Genomic DNA, 21,174 nt, shown 5'->3' on the forward strand with positions numbered 1-21,174 from the left:
GACTTTCAAAACGAGACTGCTATTATTTTGTTTGATTGCGTTCCAGGCTTTCAAAAGAATCTTCTTGCAATTATATTAACTCTTTAGAAGAAAATAATTTGTCAAAATGAGACTTGAAATTCTCTACCTCATAGTGTGTACAAGATATACAAAAGATTAGAACCTGATTACCCATTTGACCGGTAAATCGGTAACCACATTGACATTTATTGCAGTTATTAAATCTTTTCTCATTCAAACAATGTTTTATGGTACAGGTAGATTTGTTTATAACAACTTTTATGTTTTGTCATGCTGACCAATCTATTTTCAACCGTAAAATATCAGAATTTAGGATCAATTTAGAGGTATTGGCAGATTTTGTGTTTATGAAAAAGCGAATGGACGTTTTGATCATACTGGTCTAACTGGAGTATCGGAGAGAAATTAAGGAAACCTTTTCATTCAGAATGCAGTTGTCGAAAAGTTTATATATTTGTCTTTGTTTCTTTTTCATACAAGGTATGTATATTCTTTTGAATATTTTTATTATGAATAGATTAACATGATTAACACTATTCCGGGCGTTTGTCATCTAGAGAGTCTAAATCCAATGTCCTGTTGATGACAATTTGATCCTGTTATTACCTTATGCCAGCAAATCTACAGCATATGAATTTCCTCTAGCTTACTTAAAATTGATATTCTACAAAGACTTTCCGTTATTTCCGTTATTTTAGATTATACAAAAAATATATTTCGCAACAATTGTGATAAGATATTGATACCGGAAATTAAGTACCTAATGTATCTCATTTCAGTAGTAAACATTTTTAACAAATAAATGACAGGTATGTAGAAACAAATAAGTAGTCTGTTTTTTTTTTTTTTTTGGTTTTTTTTTAATTTATGCATGAAATGAAACGCGTATTTTTTAGTTTGTTTGGAGGCCGAAATGAACCTATAAATGAATCCATAAGCTTTTCGCTTATTTTTTTCAAGTAATTTAATACGCGTAATTTGTATTCATGTATAATTTCGCATTTTTATATATTCTGGAAAAGTAAATTGGAGAGAAGATAATATATTTAGATTATTTCACACGTTGTATGTACAGATGGAAATATCTGACTCGAGGGTGGCTTATTTGGCGGTAATGAGGCTAATCCGAGTTATGGCGTAAAATGTTACCCGACTTTTGGATATTCCCCTCTGTGGTACCACTAGTGGTAGAATATTTTTCTTGCATGCCACGATGAATGCATCCTTGAAATAGTCTTTGTCCTTCTTTACATAATTTTGTCTCAGATAAAAAACTTTTTCCTAAACATTAAGAGCAAACAGTTTCGGTACCATGTTCCCGTGATCGGTACATTGCTTCATAGCATACTGGTAGGTTTGATTATATGTTTTCAAATAATTAAAGTAGTGTATACTATTTTAAGAGATACAGCTCATTAACTAGTAAAGTTAAATAATTTGACGATTAGCATTTATCATTTAGCAATAGGCATTAGTTGTTTTGCATTTAGCACAAAATATGTGGCATATAGAATATAGAATTTTGTATTTAGTATTGGCATTTAGCATTAAGTAATTGTCATTTCGTATTAAATATTTTGGCATTTAGCATGAAGCCTCTTAAAACAAGAAGACAATAAACACATATTCTTTCTATTCTATAAAATGTCTAACCTTATATCTCCAGAGTATCTCTCTACACTAGTTCCTCACACTGTTGGTCAAGTCTCTGCATACAATCTTAGAAATGCCAGCAACACTTGAAACCTTTAATGCAATACTCAACCTTTTTGCTAACTCTTTCCTTCCATCAACTATAACTGACTGGAACCAATTACCACCGGACATTCGAAACTCTCCAACTTTGTAAACCTTCAAAAGAAGACTCTTCGCCGACATACACAAACCTCATTGTCATTACTATGCTGGAGATCGCAAATATCAAATACTGCATACTTCGGACTCACTGTAGCTCTCTTAACGAACACTTCTTTTCTAAAAACATTACCAACAGTCCTCTGTGCACATGCGGAGAAGTTGAAAACACCTACCATTATTTCTTTCTTTGTCAAAAATATATCATAGAACGCACAGAACTCTTCAACAATATCAGACCACAAACAACTGTTACTTTACACACACACCTTGATTACAAACACACACACAACTGCTCAATATTCCTGCACATACAAAAGTACATACAAAAAAACAAAGATATTCGAAACATAATTATTATGCACTGGCATACTAACCAATATAGACTTACACACGGTATATAGACAAAGTTCAAATCAAAGCTGGTCTCCACAGCGACCACTCAACTCATTTCTTCTCTAGTATCCTACTTTTAACCTCCTTTCTTAGCCACATAGACATACACATTTTAGTACAACTGATAAAATAACAACCTATTACTTTAATGTTATTTTATCTTCTATTTTGTTTTTGCGTTCGTGCTTTAAAACATATAATAAGAATAAAACAAATGTAGACGAATAAACTGCAAGCAATTTACATTATCAATCACTTTATAAGTTACCGTGATTTTACATGATAAACGTAAATATTTAAGGACAGAGTTTCAAATAAGCTTTTAGCTTCCTACTCAATCTTGTATGCCTGTTTGATACATGTACATGTTGTAAATGAATTGTGATTAATAAAGTATTGTTTAAACCAATTAGAATGGACATGCCGTACCGGCCTTCCATAACCTTTTAACTTTTTCAATTCAATAAAGTTTCGATTAATTTTTGTATGCCTACATCATGTACGGAAAAGGTCATTTTGAACCAGGCTATGGTTTATACACAATTTGTGGATGAATTCGAGATTCCGTTTTAAGTAGAAACAAAACATGTACAATTACACTGAACATTAATTTTGGTTACTAATATATGCATGGAGTTTCGGGCCCTTGTTAGGGCTTTAATAAATTGATTGAGGAATACACTTTCACTAAGAAAGAAGCATCCGCTATCAAGCGTTTACTCGTAATGTCACAGGCTTCGAATCACTTGTCCTTCACCGCAATAGCTTCCACACCTCGCAAAGAATGTAGAGTTCGACATCCGGCTGGCTTACTGCGGTTCTCAGACCCTTATGCCCGCCCCGTGCCTGAAATAATTCCTGATGGGCACCCTTAAACTCCCTTCAAAAGCTTGAACTCAGTCGCCATAATTAATGCCCTTAATCTGTATTAGCGTGACTTTAAACTCAATAAAGCAAACCATTCCAATAAGAAATGTAAGTCACGAGTCATTGTAACAAAAAATAAACAATAATTCAAATACACATTGACATACTTTGATTGTGTGAGTTATATAACAGGCTATTAATCATTAGTGCTATCACTGACGATGAATTGTTAGTTTTGATTAAGTCCAAATTTCATAATAAAAGGTCAGCTAGTATTTAATATATTACACAAAAACATTTTAGAAAAAGCTGTATCCGATTACATCACTATATAAATAACAGGATTTTAGCTGTAGATTAGAAATTACAACATAAATATCAATTGTATATAAGTATTTTTAATGAGTTTAATAAGTTATATATACCATTCTATAAATTTTTACAATGTTGATGTTTTGCTGCTTTTAATGTGCATTTGTTGTAAAATCTATACAGGAGTTGTTGTTTTTGACTATTTAGATTCATTATCATACTCGTGTTTACATTATCAGATGGTCATTGACATGTTGACAAGATTTGTGATTCATCCAGAATCAATTAAATGACTAAAAGATAAAGAAGATAAACTTGATCGTAACGTTAATACCCCGCGGCAATCACGAGATATTCATGATAAACATGTTTACTGGTGAACGGTGAAAAATTCAAATCAAATACTCAACTTTTGAAGAAAGTAAGACAAATAAGTCGTTTTATATATTTATCTTACATATCGTTTATATGGTAAGAACCAATAATATTTAATGATCAGTAATTATTGTTCATATCAAATCATACATTTATTGAATGGCAGGCAGGTCAATGGTCAAAACTAGTTACCTAGATTCGAAGGAACGTGGGGTAATATTTCGGAGCCCTGGCAATAGTATGAATTATTGTCCAAAAAGTCATTCAGTGATTGCTTTATTACAGGACTTCAAAAATATATTTTCATACTTTGTTTTTTGAAGTTTTGACTTAGCTCAGATAAATTTAGTATTGAACTTTAGACCGGTTGGTAGCACAACCTATCTATCGGCTATTTATATAGGGAGTCCTGTAATGATAAAGTACTAAATACATTTCAATGTTGTTGTTGTTGTTTTTTCAGCTACAGTCGGAAGAAGTGCAGGTGCAAAAGTAAAAAGGTAATTTACAAGTTATGATTAATAAACATTTTAAACACTTTTCTTTCACAATTTGGGAATAGTCTTGCAATCTAAACAATGCATATTTTACATTGAACACGTATAAAACAAACCATATACAATTTTATTCCTTTCGTCACCATCTATATTTCTATTTTGAACAATTCTTTAGTTAGTCTGCAGTGGCATGTAAAGCTTTGTCTCAAAGCGTGCTTTGATGATTGTATAAACACATAAAAACTACTATATTGGCCTGATATCAAAGAGACATTTTGAATATGCACTGACCTGGCACTCATAAATATTTCATAATTAGCCGCACCGTGAAAAAAAACCAACATAGTGGCTTTGCGACCAGCATGGATCCAATCCAGCCTGCGCATCCGCGCAGTCTGGTCAGGATCCATGCTGTTCGCTTTCAAAGCCTATTGCAATAAGAGAAACTGTTAGCGAACAGCATGGATCCTGACCAGACTGCGCGGAATCGCAGGCTGGTCTGGATCCATGCTGGTCGCAAAGCCACTATGTTGGTTTTTCCATGGCGCCGCTCATATGTTTACGTTAATTAATTAATAACGATATAACTATTGAAAACCCGCATGTCACAAACCGTTCAGCTTCCATTCTCGGTGTTGTGGGTTCAAGTCCTCTTGTTTGACCATATCATTTTCTTATTTCATCTGTAAACTTAACAGAAGGGAAAATTGTAAAATTTGTCATGATTTATCCTTCATTTCTTAGAAAAATACTTTATTATTCAACATTCTTCTACGTACATGTCAGTAAACCGCTCTACAAAATATGTCGACTTTAATCTGCGGGACCGGGCAAGTGTTCGTTCTTTCAACGGACATTTAAAGAAACTAGCGTCAGTACACAAAAAAAATATTACATGTTTTATATACAATAATGTAAGAATAAAAGCAATATCGATACAATTACATTACTTTTAAGGAATAAAAATGGTCTTAACTGAATTCCAACCTATGGTAACTTTGCCTAGAAGTAGGAGAGCTTACCACTGTGCCGTTGTTTAACTATATTGGTTACTAGTATTTTAATTTATGGAGATATTTTCAGGATACAAATATCGCGTGAAATAACGAAAGCGCCGGAAAATATTGGCGAAGATTAATGAGTGCCAGGTCAATACTTACGGACAATACATGATAATCCAAACAAGTTTTAATGCATATGAAATATATTTACTCTTTATATGAATAATTGGTTTTATTTACAATCTGTAATTATTTCAGCTCGGACGTATTGCACAAATTTATTCGACTTCTCTCACACAAATCAGAGCGTCGATCTTCCAACGACGAGCAAGTGTCTTCTTACACAAACAATGTTCAAAATAATATCCTTATCCCAAAAAGTCTAGAGCAAAATTCCGCGGAAGGGCTTGCATCTAAAAGTCTAGAGGAAATTTCCTTAGAAGAACTTGCACCACCTAAAAGTCTAGAGGATGGTTCAATGGAAGGGCAATCCATATCACCTGTCGCTCGGGTCTTACTAAAGCGTATGATGCTGGGCACCGGTAAGCAAGGAATGTCGACAAATAGAGCATCATATGGCGCAAAAATATCACGTGATTTGAGAGCCGATCACGTCATTGGCATAAATTCACGGGATAACTCATTGCCGTGGGATAAGGAATGTTCCGGAGGTTATGACCACTGTGGAGGGTATTTTCCGCTGTGTTGCGAAGGGTTTGTATGTCTGAAACCCTTGACACCATGGGACAAGAAGCATGGCTTCGTGAGATGTTGGCCTGACTATTTCCAGGAGTTTGAGGGCTCTGACGGAAATGCAGATGAATAGAATATATAACATAAAGCTAATAAATATCGAAATGTGTTCTCATTTTTCACCATTTTGCTGTAGAGTTTCATTTTTTTACCGTTTTGCTGTTCACAAAGAGGAGACAGCTCTTACGTACATTTTAATAATTAGACAATTTAATGTTCAAAGTCAACAAGCTCGCGTGTTCTATTTTTTGTGACAATAAACAAGTGTATACACATAAAATATTATAAATTATTTGACTCAAATTTCTATTTGAAAATATGTGCAATTACTTCAAAGTACGTAGCCTATTGATAGAGCGCCCGCTTCGAGTGTGGGAGGTCTTGGGTTCAATATCTGGTCCTGTCTTACAAAAGACGTAAAAATGGTACTAGTAGCTTCCTCGCTTGGTGATCAGCATTAAGAGGATAGTACTAGATCAGCCCGGTGTCAGTAAAACTTGGTGGGTTGGTATCATGTCACGTGTCTATGGCGTGATATTCCAGTGAGGCGGCAATATAAAGTTGGGTATTGTGCTCACTGCTACAAGTTGACACCGTCGTTTATATGACTGAAAAAATGTTGAAGAGCCGTTAAAATCGAACACGCACGCATGCACGCACACACACATACACAACACGCCTATAACATATATATAGCTAAGCTTAGTATACACATATACTACCACAGAAGCAATGAAAGCTCTTGTACCATTCCCCCAATTTTGATGAGACACATAGATTTACCCTTGTCCGTACGTCTATCCGTCCGTTCCATATCTCAAAAATATTTGACCTAAAGTCATGGAAGGTTCACTTTTGCACCAAAATGGCCTTAAAACAGAAAGTCTGTAAATTTAGTACAGAACATGTTTGCTTTCATCAAGTAGTATTGTTTTATCAAACTGCACAAAATATTTTACAATAAATTCATTTTAGAAGGAAATATCGGACATACCTGAAATAATTTTAACATTATGGGTATGGGAAACCTTCAGTTTTTAATCTAATTTTCAAACATATCTGAAATTTTCGCTATGAGCACAGCTGTCGACCACAATAAAAATAACCATAAATTCTGTGAAATAAGGTGGACCAATGGTCAAAGTATTTTTGTGGTCCTTGAGTGTGCTCACAACTGAAAACATTCCCATATGACCTAAATATGGTAAAAATTGCCAGTTTTCCCAAAATTCTGAGATTTCAGCAATATTCATTGAAATGTTGTGAACAAAATAATAAATTTATTTATAAACACTAAATTCCTTATAGTAGATAGACATTTTGGTAGCAAACAATATATAGTTCTTGCAAATTACAGCCAATTTGAAAATTTTCAAAATTGCATAGGCCATATAAGGCTTAAGTGAATTTTGTCCTTTGTTATCGAACATGTGAAGTTGTGCACCTAGGATTTCACTCAGGAAGACCAGAGTCACGGCCTCTGGCAGAGTCACGGCCTCTGGCAGTAAGAAATATGCATACACAGTCTTAAAGATTGTATTGCACGTATCTCAAAACGACTTCGACCAAGAGTCACAATCTTACAAGATCATTATTCAACGCGTGTAGTTGTGCACCTGGGGATTTGTTTGGCATTTCACTAAGCCAGACAAGAGTAATAGCCTTTGACCTAGTCAGAATACGCATTAAAGGGCCTAAAATTTTGTACCGCATTTCTCTCAAGAAGTATTTGACATAGTCATGAAACATGGGAGGATTGGTACAGGATATAAAATTCTGCACCTGGTCTTTTTTTTTTTAATTCACTTAGTCTAACAAACTGGTACGGCGATTGATCTACTCAGAAATATGTATAAAAGGGCCTTAAAGTTTGTGCCGCATTTATCTCAAAAAATATTTGAAATGGACACAAGAAACATAGGTTGGTTATTATTCAGGATGTTAAGTTATGCATCTGAGGTTTTGTTTGGAATTTCACTCCGACAAACCTGAATTATGGTCCTTGACTAGGTAAAAAATATATATTAAAGGCTTAATTAAAAGTTTGTGTAGCATATATCTCCAAAAGTATATGACACGAAAACATATAAACATATTATTCAGCATGTAAATATGTGCACCAAAGGTTCTATTTCGGATTTCACTCTGCTAGACCAGAGTACGGTCCCTGACGTAGTCAGAAATATGCACTTGGAAACCATTTACGTTTATTAAGGGTGTTGGGAACTAGATTCAGTTTAAATACAGAAATGTCAGTCTGTGTATATCCATGCCAAATGATTATCTTGAATAGCATGTTTTATTACCTTTGTTTATTCATGTTTGTACACCATTTGATATAAAGATGAGATATCATCGTGAAATGAAGTGTTCGTCCCTGTTTATCACTGAATTGATACGGACAAAGGAAAAAAGAGATGTACTTGGAGAGACATATTTAACTGTATGTATCAACAACTGAAGCAATCAGGATTCTCAAAATATTTTTGTTATTGCTTGTTTAGTAATAATAACACATAACAGTGGTTAGAAGCAGTTTTAATCAGCATATCTGTACAGAAATATTAAATGTATTATGATAAGATTACAACAAAAATAGTACATACATGACACTAACACATCTTAAAACGTCAGTTTTTTTCTCAACCTCTGAAACGTTACCTGAAAAAAAACATACCTGAAATTTTGCTTATATCTACGTTTTGAATTTCAAGACGGGAGAAGTATTTCGCACGTCAGTTTCCGTTTGAAAGAAAGCTGTTTTAGAAAACTCCAATGAGTTGATGTATAAGGATAATAGTGTTCTATCGTTTAATGGTCGTCCAACTAATGCATCTATTACCACAACTAGACGACGCTTTAATGGTGGTAAAAATCATGTTCATTTACTACACAACCAAGATGTTGCTCCAATCACTACAGTCACACAATAAACTAAGTCATTCAAATAAATTTTTTACAGTGTACATTTCATGTATATCTTGATACAAATCAATGGAGAAATCATGTAATAGGTTTGACCATGAAATAAATGTGTTTTGGGGTCGAATGGTATTTCTATAATTATAAACAGTGTGACAAAGCTCTGTCAAAACCTTTTTTAATGTATATTCTATTGCTTTGGCCCAGAAAGGTATTATTGTCTTCAAATACAATATAATGAGAGTGATAATAGTAAAGCTGAGTTTGCTCTAAAGTTCATCTAACCAATAAAATCTGAACAAAAAATCCCTTGAAGCAAACAATGCAACCAAGACGAATAATAGCAGACTCGGTTTGACTGAATCTGTCCATGTCGTATTTGCGATATCACAACACTATTTTTCAATATTCCAAGAAAATATTGGCGATGTTCAGCGCTCTAAAGAACACAAAATTTCATGACAGAATATTTCCTAAGTACATCGATTATGTTTAAGATGAGCATATAAAATCCATTTTGATTGGAATTCTGTCATTGTAAATTTCAACAAGTCTGCTTTTTTTTTTTTTTTTTTAATTTAGAAGTTTCTATAACATATTGTTATAATATGAGTTTATGTTTAAGTAAATAGTCATAAAAATTACGTTGTATATTATGTAGCATAAAAGGAATATGCTTCTTAAAAACTAATACCGATCCAAACATTATTTACAAATTTTATGGACCGGGACATTTTCTACGAAAGATACACTTTAAGCTACAGATTTAAAGCGATATAAATACTTCCTCAAAATTGAACATGTTCCTACTGAAAAGCTTTTGGATGATATATTTAGTTCTTGAAACATAAAGACTTTGCTGCAGGAATAATGAAAAAAGTAGTAGTTTTGCTTTTCAAAGTACTATATCTGCCCAAACAAAAGATCTTAAATATCCCGGTCTTGAGATGTACATCACAACATCAAGCAAATAACAACGTCTATAAATTATTAAAAATGTATCATTTTAACCCTTATCATGCCGGACACGATTGATTCTGCCTTTGCGACCAGTGTAAACCAAGATCAGCCTATACATCCGTGCAGTCTGATCATGGTCTGCACGGTTCGCTATTCAGGCAGTAAACTTTCAATAAACACCTCTTTAAATGATAAATGGTACTGCCCAAAATGGAAGATGGACTAGTCCATTATTGAAATTTAGCATCCGGATAATTTTCGTCGAAAACTTATGGCAATACTCTAATATGATATATCGTATAAACTGTTCTGTTAACGCAACACTGAAAACATAAAATGAAATATCAGAACTGTACAATACACACAAGTTTATCGTGTAGATCTAGCTATCTACAAAATTTTAATGTATGTCTTATTGTTTCTGTTTAGTTCGCACATTCCTGATTTCCAAACGGATTCGGAAGACAAATTCCCGATAAGTCATCAATACTTTTCATGCTACCTTTAATGAAGCTACAGCACAGGCGAATCTTCTTCTTCTTTACGACACCTAATTCGCAGCACATTGGAGACCAACCACCACAAGGTCTTGTGAAGCCCGAACAATGTTTGCTGTGGTAATTTCTATCTTGTAACGATGTCTCCATGAAATCTCCTCCAACTTGTTGGTCCGGCGAATCTAATCTTGTCTTAATATTACCATTGTTTCCTGTTTTTGTGAGTACATTCTGATTTCCCTTTTTCAGAGCATTTAGAAGAATAAGTTTCAGTTCGTCTTCTGTTTGTTCCAGTTTCTGTCCGTTCTCTTGTAGAACTTCAGCATCATTTTCTTTGTCTGATTCAATATCAGCAAAGATCTTCATAAGCAAATGTGCTGCAGACTCTTTTAGTGATAACTTTTCGTTTTGTGTTTTCGTTATTTTACTAGCTTCATTGGAGTAAAGTCGCATGTCGTCATCAGTAATTCCAAAATCGGTTGCAAGTTTTATACGCATCAGTAAAAGATTTTTTGCAGCGTCATTCATTTTTCTGATTAGACTGTCATATTCCTGTTCTTTGTCTTTTTCGCTGTGTTTATGTACCCTGTTGTCATCGTTTTCAGAATTCTGAACGATGTAATCGGTCTCGTTATAAGCAATATTGTCCAGCTCAATTATGTATTTTGCTTTAAGTTTGCTTATATCAGCGTTTATTTCTTCAATCGCCTCTTTAATTATGCCTTTTTGGTCATTGTCAAGCTCATCAGACGCGTCATAATTGCTGCTGAATTGTTCCGGTATTTCATTATCTCGATCAGACGATTTTTCATTTGGTGAAGTGACTAGGCCGATTCCAGTCAGAGTACCTGCTTGTGCATCTGTCTTCACTTTGCTGAAAATAATGTATCAATATTTTCAAACGTATGTAAACTATATAATTTATACTCTTGCTTCATATCATTGCTTGATAAGACAGTGGTCGCATAAGTTCATCAAATCCATTACACTCATCAAATCTAATAATACATGTAAATATTTAGTGTTTCGATTGAACTGTTTCATTGTCTATATATGTGTTTGTACCAAGTTTCAACTCAAAATGACAGAATGCCTTTTGAATTTACAAAGCCAATATATTGCCGCAATTTATTTTGTACATTTAAACATCAACAACGTTTGTCCCGATGCAGATTAAAATAAGGGAACTTACTTTAGTATCTGTAGAAGAACGGATCTAAGTTCTAGCTTCTCTTCTGCTTCAACCAGTCCTGAAAATTAATAATATAGAGAGGATAAATATTGTCACTGTTACGAAAGATCGAAACATCTTTAAAAACCGCTCGAATACAATGCAATTTTTGACAAACATTCAAAATTTCAAATCCGATGTTTAACGAGAGCACGACATTTGTTCAACATACATTCTGTTTATTTCTCGTGTTTTTAATATTTTAGCGTCACGCGCAAACTAGTTAATGATTTCAAAAAAATTAGTCAAAAATATACACGGAATCTACTGAGAGACTTTTATGAAATTAATCCGTGACTATTTGATAAACGACATTGTGTCTGAAATCATTAGTCCTCCACCTCTGATAATTCATGTGGGGAAGTTGGCAGTTACTTGCGGAGAACAGGTTTGTACTGGTACAGAACCCAGGAACACTGGTTAGGTTAACTGCCCGCCGTTACATGACTGAAATACTGTTGAAAAACGGCGTTAAACCCAAAACAAACAAAATTTATGAAATTAAATTAAGTCAAAGCGAATTTCACAAGTATTTTATTAAATGTTGTATTATTTTTAAAATCTGGAGGTGTCGCTCAATGCATTCTGCTATAAAAAAAATTATCGATGTATGCGCACCTTTAACGTTCAAATTGACATAGGGCCTGGGACACTAATTGATTAATTACCTACTAGAGCTATGGTATAGTGGGGAAAATATCTTTACATTTTTTTTTAATTTAGAAAATCGTATCATTTGTTAGCAGTTTTTAAATTATAAGAAAACATACAATGAGATCTAGGCAATGTTTATGTTACAGACTACTCACTATCGGGTTAAATTTAGAAATAATAAAACATCCGGCGTCCAAATAACATTTTGATGGAACATTGAACGAATTCGACTGCATGGTATCATGCTTATTAAATATCAATTAAATAATATTAAACTGTATCTATTTATGTGTGTTCTTATTTCATAAAATTTTCATCCTGAAAAAAAATATACAATACGAAAATAATCTTAGTACAAACAACGAACTTACCTATCCAAGAACAGAATATCACACAAAGAAGCGTTTTAATTTTCATATCTCTTGTAATAACTATGTAACAACACAATTCTTCAAAGTCTACTTAATATTGACTTGTTCTATACCCGACAATTAAATATCAAATAATGTTTGTTGTCCACGCATTTGGACAGTATATATAATACTTTGTTACCAGTTTCATTTTAATATGTAAAGTAAAATGCACATATATTTTGGCTTTTGTAGCGGCTGATTATGCAATTATTATCGAGCTGTAAAACTGATAAGACAGAAGTCATTCTTGTCATGCTTCACACATTTTTGTTGACCTTTAAGAAAGTAAACAAGGTATTTACGTCGATCTTTCCTATAGCAGTATAAATTAAAGAAATTCATCCGCATACATTTCAGCATCACTACAAAACAACAGTCATTCTACCCTGCAGCTGATATAGAGAGACAAAAGTCTCCTTAAATTCAATTTTGTTCAAGATGTTTACGACTAAATATATGTTTCCGATTAGGTAGCATTAGCTATAACCTATTCAATTACATAAACTGTGTAGGGGCCTCCATGACAGAGTGGTTAAGGTCGTTGACTTTGAATCACTAGCCCTTCACCGATATGGGTTTCAGCCTCACTCTAGACGTTGAATTCTACATTAAAGGAAGTCATCCAGCTAGCTTACAAAGAGTCTGTGGTTCTACCCAGGTGCCCATCCGTGATGAAATAGTGCAAGAAGGGCACCTAGATACTTCCTCGGCCATCAAAGCTGGAAAATCGCCATATGACCTAAAATATTGTCGGTGCGACGTTAAACCCAACAAAACAAACAAACAAACAAACAAATGATTAAATAGATAAATATATACCATGCGCTTCGTAGATTGAACTTAACCTGCAAGAGGACTGTATCGGCATCAATTATTTACAAGAATTAATGACAACCATTGTTACGTCTGCAAAGGCCGAATATTCATAATTGTACTGGTGATTCACGTAGATATATTGTCGTCTTGTGTTGGTCGATGAGTGGCTGTAACATAAACTGATTGTATCCCCTCGTTGACTGATAAGAGATTATGCGTATGACTGTTGTGATGGCCTTCTGTCACGTTGTAAGGGTACACTTATCTATGTGTTTAAATGTAAAAGATTTTTGCTAATCCAACTACAGATGATCTGATCATATGTAGATTCATTATTTTAGCTCCATTTTTTTAACCAGGTTTTCAACGAAAACCTGAGTTATTAGATTGGGGTAGATGTCGGTCGGGCGGGCGGGCGGCGGCGGCGGCGTCGTCGTCAAACTGGTGTTTCCGGTCAATAACTTTTGTTTCGGTAAAGATATTTGAATAAAACTTGGTATGTATGTAGCTTATATCAAGACAAAGGCTGGGATTGATTTTGGGGTTTCTAGGGTCAAGGTCAAGGTCACTGTTACTTAAAATAGAAAAAGGGTTTCCGGTCAATAACTTTTGTTTCGGTAAAGATATTTGAATAAAACTTGGTATGTATGTAGCTTATATCAAGACAAAGGCTGGGATTGATTTTGGGGTTTCTGGGGTCAAGGTCAAGGTCACTGTTACTTGAAATAGGAAAAGGGTTTGCGGTCAATAACTTAACTTAGGAATAAGCTATCATGATGAAACTTGGTGTATAGAAAACTTATATAAAGTTGTAGCTTGGGATTGATTTTGGGGTTTCTGGGATCAAGGTCAAGGTCATTGTTACTAAAAATAGGGTTAGGGTTAGGGTTAGCATATCTTCTACATGCATGGAGGGATTTTGATGAATGTTGGCGCAATTGTTCACCATCATGAGACGGAGTGTCATGCGCAAGAACCAGGTCCCTAGGTCTAAGGTCAAGGTCACACTTAGAGGTCAAAGGATACAAGAATGAAAACTTTGTCCGGAGCATATCTTCTTCATGCATAGAGGGATTTTGATGTAACTTGGCACAATTATAAACCATCATGAGACGAAGTGTCTTGCGCAGTTCCCTTCTTTAGAATTACTTCCCTTTGTTGTTACTATAAATAGCTTATATTGTATTTTTTTCATTACTAGACGTAGGGAAAAATCGAGACTACTTATCTGTAGTACAACATGCATGTTACATCCAATTTTGAGGTGTATTTTGACCAATCTCTACCTGGTAAGGATTTCTGTGTGGACTTACAATTTTTTTTTTTTTTGTATTTTTTTTTTTAAGATTAACTTCCCTTAGTTGTTACTATAAATAACTTATATTGTAACTTTTTTATAATTGACCGTAGGGAAAAACCAAGACCACTTTTCTGTGGTACAACATAGTTGTTACTTTCTAATTTTAGGTGTATTTTAAGGTATCTCAACCTGGTAAAGAGTTTTTTTTGTGGACTTAGAAAAACAAAAGAATTACAATGATTACTAATCAACCACAAAATTAAAATTACATCTGCAAATACAGGTGCTAGAGTAAAGAAATTTGCTTTGACGGGCGTATATTGTGACATTCTGGCACTCTTGTTTATTCTTATGAAAAGTGTTGAAAACCTGGTTTCGTGGCATTGCCGCGTTTCTTGTTTTATTTTGAAGTGCATTAGTACTCTAATACAATTTTCAGTATCTTAATATCTTCTACTCTTATGGCAGATTTTAAACTATGATTAGCAAAGATATTTTAACTTTTAATTGTATAAATGTAAATAGCACAGTGAAAGTTCATTGATGCTTGATCTTAAGCACAGGCTAAATCACAACTAAATATAGTCTATTGGTAGAGTGTTAATTTCTTCTGTAGTGGGGATGAGGATCATGATCTAAATGTTTACGATTGTCTCCCTTGCTACACAGTGGAATCTCCCAGTTGTGATAGAGTATGTGTTTTTTGGTTAAGTGATGAAATGACAAATATGATAAGTTCAAACATTTTGTGATATGTCTCTTGTAGTTTCTATGTTAGAACGGCCATTTACAAGTCTTGCTGGTCAATTTTATGTAATGTTTTATGTAATGTATGTAAACGGATGAGACAATAATATACAAATACAGTTGAATATCGTTACCTCGATATCGTTTAGCTCGATACTCCGGTTAGAACGATGTGTTTGAGTCGGTCCCGATTTTTCCCTATTTATCTTAATGTAATTATTTATCATTATCTCGATATGATTAGCTCGATATTTTGTTTAGCTCGATGAGATTTTTCAGTCCCGTCAACTTACCTGTACTGTTTTTACACCTGGTTGCTTCGATATAGCTGCTTGTCAAAAAATATCCTTGTTATTTTTAAGGTGTGAAAATCAACCTATTGTTATCCGTCTATGTATTAATTACATGTATAATTAGGCTAGTTTGTGCGTTTGTTTTGTTTGTTATTACTCTTTACTCCATTTTAAATGTTAGCGAGTTTGCATTTTATTCTCAATAATTAGTCTTATAAAACAGCGTGCAAGCAGCAGAGCTGTTTTCTGATGTAACAACTAATTTGGATGAAACATTTTCTGTTTGACGGAGTAAAAATCTGCCATTTAGGATTGAGTAACAATATGCGTATAAACTGGCAAATTTTAGTTATCGAAGCACAGTCAAAATGACTACTCAACTAGGAAGATTACCGCTGCATTCAGACTTGTTTGGGGAAGGAATAAAAGTGCTAATGTTTAAATCTATATTTTAAAAAATTAAAAAGTTGTATGAATGTATTTAATTAAGATGATTTATTTGTCAAAAAAAAAAAATGAAATCGTATTTACGTTTTATATTATTTTTTCCCCTTTCTAACCCTCTGAAACAAAGCATTGGATATAATGCCAATATAGACATCCGACACAAGTACAAAGTAGTCCCAGATAGTCGATATCGTTACGTCGAACTTCGGATACGTCGATTCAATTTTTACAGTCCCTTGAATATCGAGGTAGCGGTATTCGACTGTATATATATGTTTTTTTCTTGTAATGTATCAAGAAACGGATGTAATATGAAAAGTTTAGAACAAGTTTAATCCAGATTCAGACGTGTTCGCTGATAAGACATTTGCAAAATCTTGCAATTTCGGACAAGCAACTAAATTGCATTTCTAATTTGTTTGCGCATAGGTTGGCCTAACAAACATTAACACGATCTAAATCTCGAAATATCTAAAAGGAGTGTTAATTCTGTACAGATGTATTGTATCTGAAATGTTTTTACATTTGTTCGTAATGTCACGTTTTTACTATTTCAAACAGGTTACACATTTTGTTAGACAGTCAAGACAAGACAAAGAAACATTGCTACTATTACACATACCTCTAGATTCAAAGGAGACAATTTTCCATAGAGCTATGTGTGAACACCCACGTCGTTTCTTGTAATAGTTGTACAGAGCTACTTAAAATACGTCCAGAAATTTAAAAACTTAAAAATTCATACATATTGAGAAAAATGACCACGCCCTCTAGGGCGATGATTTTTACGAATCTTATTGATTTTGAACAGGCTTAGTAAAGGGTCACCCAGTGAACATGTTTATTTGTAAGAAGGTTATTAAAAGTTAATTCCATATATGTATGAAAAATGACCGCAATGTTTCATGTGTATACATATACTCGCTACCGGTAACATATGGGTGACTCTTCCATGTGACTGTTAGTAATGTTAGTAGGAGGTAAGTGCAAGATACAAAAGACACTCCAATTTCGTGCTAGGTGTAATGCATCCATAATGGGACTATTATCAAAAATGTCAGTAATTTTTAGTTCGAGGAGCAGGGGCTCGAACTCACGATCCTTGGTTTCGTAGTTAGAAAGCCGATGTTACCACTGGACCATTGTGTCCACTCTAGACCCAGACGATTTCCGTTTCAATCCCTTTTTTTAAATTTCAGAACAACTTTTTAGGAGCGGATGTATTTTGAAGAAGTTTCTACTTTTAGCTCTGATAGCTATGTTTTTCAAGAATTGTAGTACCTTATAAAGTTTCCTCTTTATACAATTAGAGAAAAGTAACTACCAGTCCGGCAGTCATATTTTTGACAAATCAAACTCGCGTGAACTTTACGGTAGATGGTCATGCAATGAAGCGTTGGTAGCCCTATATGTAGCCAAACAAAAACCTTTTGAAGGAACACCATCTAAGGAACTTATCTATGAAGGCAGTGGTTCAGGAGATGCTGTTCGAAGGAAGTGTGGACGGATAACTGACACAGAGTCACCCTAGCTTTGCTAAGATTTAGAAAAGTATTATTCGAGCTGATATTTCACCAGCATGATTCAAAATACCGCTACCTTATAGACAACTGAAAAATCCGTGCAGTCAAATTTTGTTTGATTATGATATTATGATTTCAAATGTCAAACTAATAACATATGAAATTTTACGGAATCTTCAATTACAGGCTTGCAATCAGCAAAGAAACACCAGATTTTCTTGGAAGCCTTGTTGTTAGGGACCAAAGACCGTAAGTGTCTGAGTACGAGTGCCACCTGTTGATAGTGTGCCATTATAATTATATATACAGTATAGCATTAATGTGAATGATTTCTCAGTGACCTTAGTGACATAATGATAACTGGGTATAAACTCACTCACATTTGAATATACAATGTATTTTGGACGGAGGTAAATGATAAACAATTATCCAAATTATATGGCCTAATAGACAGAAAAACTAAGATGAATTCTTGGCACAAACGTTTGGCCCTGAGTTATGACATTCTGCATGATATTGTATATTCATAATATCTTCTTGAAAAATTTCTGAGCCGAGTTTCATGAACAACCATAAAGTTGGCTTAAACAGATAGGGGCTTGCAAAGGGAAAGGGAACGAGAGAAAAATTCTCCGAAAAGAATCAAACCGATGTTGTATGATACATGTCCCCTGAAATTCTTTACAGCACAATACTAAAAAGTCCAAAGAAATATGCTAACTCCAAAAACATAATCGGATATTTAATACTCGACAATATGCAAATTTCCACTTCACGTTGCTAATTTATACTAACCTTCATTTAAATTAGATGAAAAATGTAAGAGAAATACAGTACACATGGAACAGATGTATTTGTGATATAATAAAATCCATAAAGGGGCATAAATAATAATTCGACATAAAACTCCCGATATTGATATGTATATTTCCAACCTGTTTCTTGATGTAAAACAAATTCCATTTGAATAGAATGGAAACAGCAGACAGATGTAAGAACACGGGGTACAAATGTGATAAAATTCTGTAAGTCAAAAAAGGACAAAACGCAAGAAATAAAACGTATTCGCGCGAGTCTACTTTAGGTTCTTGAAATATACCAAGTTTCATTTAAACTGAAGAAAAAGTGCCAGATCGAAGGAATGACGGACGCACGGACAAGTTTGAACACTGTTTGCCTCTTCATCATCGGGGACATGAAACTTATCATGATCAGTTATTACATGTTTGTCTTCACCTGCGTCAACGGAAAGAGGAAAGGCGCATACATTACAGATAGTTTTACAGTTGATTTTGTTTAATCACCGTTTTACTAATCAATATGCGTCACACAGTTAGGCTGACTTCTCTACGGAAGTAAAAAAAAGTATTTACATCATTTATATTCTTACATCAAATGATTTACATATATACTGATGCTTAATTAAACTTCATGATGTTATATTGTTTAAATAGAAAACAATTTATTTTAAACTTGACTATCCCAGTGTGAGTTCTAGACTGTTCAGTAGAACGCAACAAAACAAAAATGAGCCGCGCCATGAGAAAACCAACATAGTACAACTGCGGCCAGCATGGATCCAGACTAGCCTGCGCATCCGCGCAGTCTGTTTAGAATCTATGCTGTTTGCTAATGTTTTTTCTCTAATTGGAATAAGCTTTGAAAGCGAGCAGCATTGATGCTGACCAGACTGCGCGGATGCGCAGGCTGGTCTGGATCCATGCTGGTCGCGAATACACTATGCTGGTTTTCTCATGGCGCGGCTCAAATAACAATAACAGTCTGTTCATGAGAAGTAATTAAACGGTTATTACATAGCTATATATGATTTATTTAGGAAGAAATATTCTAAATTCTTTCATTCATCAATCCAGGAACACACGCGCATTCGATAATTTTATGATCGATCCACAACCAAGAGACGACTACTAGTATCACGACCTGATCTTCCCCTAAGTTAGTAAGTAGTATCAAGGGCGGAGCCACGGTGGGGGGGGGCGCCCTCACCCCATCCCTAAAATCGCCGGAGCATAGGTAAAATGCAAAATATGATTTGTTTTTCCCGCTCGCTACGCTCGCATATGTAATCTATCTCTTAAAATATGCATATTTTCTCGCTAGCTACGTTCGCATAGGTATTTATCTTTTGTTCTGGGTGAAAAATACAAAATATGCATTTTTCCCGCTCGCTACGCTCGCATACACAATGTAGTTAATTTGTATTTTGTTCTAGGTAAAAAGATATAAATTATGCATTTTTTCTTGCTCGCTACGCTCGCACATTAAAAATCCAACAAAGTTTGCACGAGCTTCTATAACGTTCTTTACCATTTCTATGTTAATAGCCCTTGGTAACCCCTCCCCATAAAGTCCTTAGAAATCCAGTCGGGCTAATAAATTCCATTCTGGGATACTTACGCAAGAATAAGTCTGACAAGTCATAAAACATGGACTTTAATTAGCATGTTATTTGGGTTGATTTTGCCACAAAACCTGTCCTTTTTCAATACTAAATAAAGTACCTCAGAACGCCCAGAATGCACCAGATGGATCCATTTTTGTTTTCAAAATTTTCCGATAGGATGCCCCGGACCTCCCCCCCCCCCCCCGCCCCCCTCCCCCCTAGTTGCGCCCCCGCCCCCAACGCCGAATCCTGGAACAGCCCCTGATTATTTAGTATGATTCAAAAAGGTGGTAACAGATTTAAATCCTTGCATAAGCTTTGTGTTAAACCGACTTCTTTTGGAGGGGACCTGATAAAGATTATTTTAAAACAAAGCGCTTGATAACAGAATAGAATGACGGCATGGTCTTTCAAAGGAACGCAACAAGAAAAAAAATCCAGTTTAGAGTTTTATCTGCAATGAAATGTTGTGCAGTTATTATGAAAAAATCTAAATCAGTAACTATACAATACAGAGTTCAACTATAAAGCATTTGTTTTTTCATCCAGTTTGACATATAAAACGGAAACTATACTTCTACTAGGCACAAAACAGCTAAGTTCATCCCAAGTATATGACTAAGAAAACTTTTAGCCAAAATGACGAAAAAGCATATATATAGCACATTAGGTAATAATCTAAGCAAACGCGTTGGCCACTATTTACAATAAAATAATGTGCTTGTCGAAAACTCATATAGTTCTCATAATTTAAATACCCAAAGCATTAAAGTAATAAGCTTTTTGAACAATTAAGAAGATACACGGTATTATGCGAACGAAAAGCAGTAAAATCAAATGATCCGCACATTAAACAGCGAATATTTAAGTACACAACTGCATTCAGCAATT

General features: G+C 34.4%; 2 protein-coding genes across 2 annotated transcripts; one reads left to right on the forward strand and one right to left on the reverse strand.

Moving 5' to 3' along the window:
• The first annotated feature begins 103 nt into the window (after positions 1–103).
• On the forward strand, positions 104–6,320 carry LOC128549775 (uncharacterized). Its single transcript, XM_053527328.1, has 3 exons — positions 104–501; positions 4,289–4,325; positions 5,582–6,320. The coding sequence occupies exons 1-3, from the start codon at positions 450–452 to the stop codon at positions 6,147–6,149; spliced, it is 657 nt and encodes a 218-aa protein (XP_053383303.1). The 5' UTR covers positions 104–449; the 3' UTR covers positions 6,150–6,320.
• A 2,277-nt stretch (positions 6,321–8,597) lies between these two features.
• On the reverse strand, positions 8,598–12,863 carry LOC123540607 (uncharacterized). Its single transcript, XM_045325789.2, has 3 exons — positions 12,712–12,863; positions 11,648–11,705; positions 8,598–11,329 (listed from the first exon to the last, which is right to left on the reverse strand). Exons 1-3 carry the CDS (start codon positions 12,755–12,757, stop codon positions 10,384–10,386), a joined length of 1,050 nt encoding a protein of 349 aa, XP_045181724.2. The 5' UTR covers positions 12,758–12,863; the 3' UTR covers positions 8,598–10,383.
• Between the last annotated feature and the right edge of the window lie 8,311 nt (positions 12,864–21,174).

The sequence above is a fragment of the Mercenaria mercenaria genome, chromosome 16 (genome assembly GCF_021730395.1).
Source record: "Mercenaria mercenaria strain notata chromosome 16, MADL_Memer_1, whole genome shotgun sequence".
Classification (NCBI taxonomy): domain Eukaryota; kingdom Metazoa; phylum Mollusca; class Bivalvia; order Venerida; family Veneridae; genus Mercenaria; species Mercenaria mercenaria.

What these genes read in the sequence shown, in the direction of transcription:
- LOC128549775 (XM_053527328.1), top strand. Translation starts at nt 450, where the DNA reads ATGCAGTTGTCGAAAAGTTTATATATTTGTCTTTGTTTCTTTTTCATA. An exon ending in TTGTTTCTTTTTCATACAAG is followed by an intron (nt 502 to 4,288) that starts GTATGTATATTC and finishes TTGTTTTTTCAG; the next exon opens with CTACAGTCGGAAGAAGTGCA. An exon ending in GCAGGTGCAAAAGTAAAAAG is followed by an intron (nt 4,326 to 5,581) that starts GTAATTTACAAG and finishes TAATTATTTCAG; the next exon opens with CTCGGACGTATTGCACAAAT.
- LOC123540607 (XM_045325789.2), bottom strand. Translation starts at nt 12,757, where the DNA reads ATGAAAATTAAAACGCTTCTTTGTGTGATATTCTGTTCTTGGATAG. An exon ending in GATATTCTGTTCTTGGATAG is followed by an intron (nt 11,706 to 12,711) that starts GTAAGTTCGTTG and finishes ATTAATTTTCAG; the next exon opens with GACTGGTTGAAGCAGAAGAG. An exon ending in GTTCTTCTACAGATACTAAA is followed by an intron (nt 11,330 to 11,647) that starts GTAAGTTCCCTT and finishes CATTATTTTCAG; the next exon opens with CAAAGTGAAGACAGATGCAC.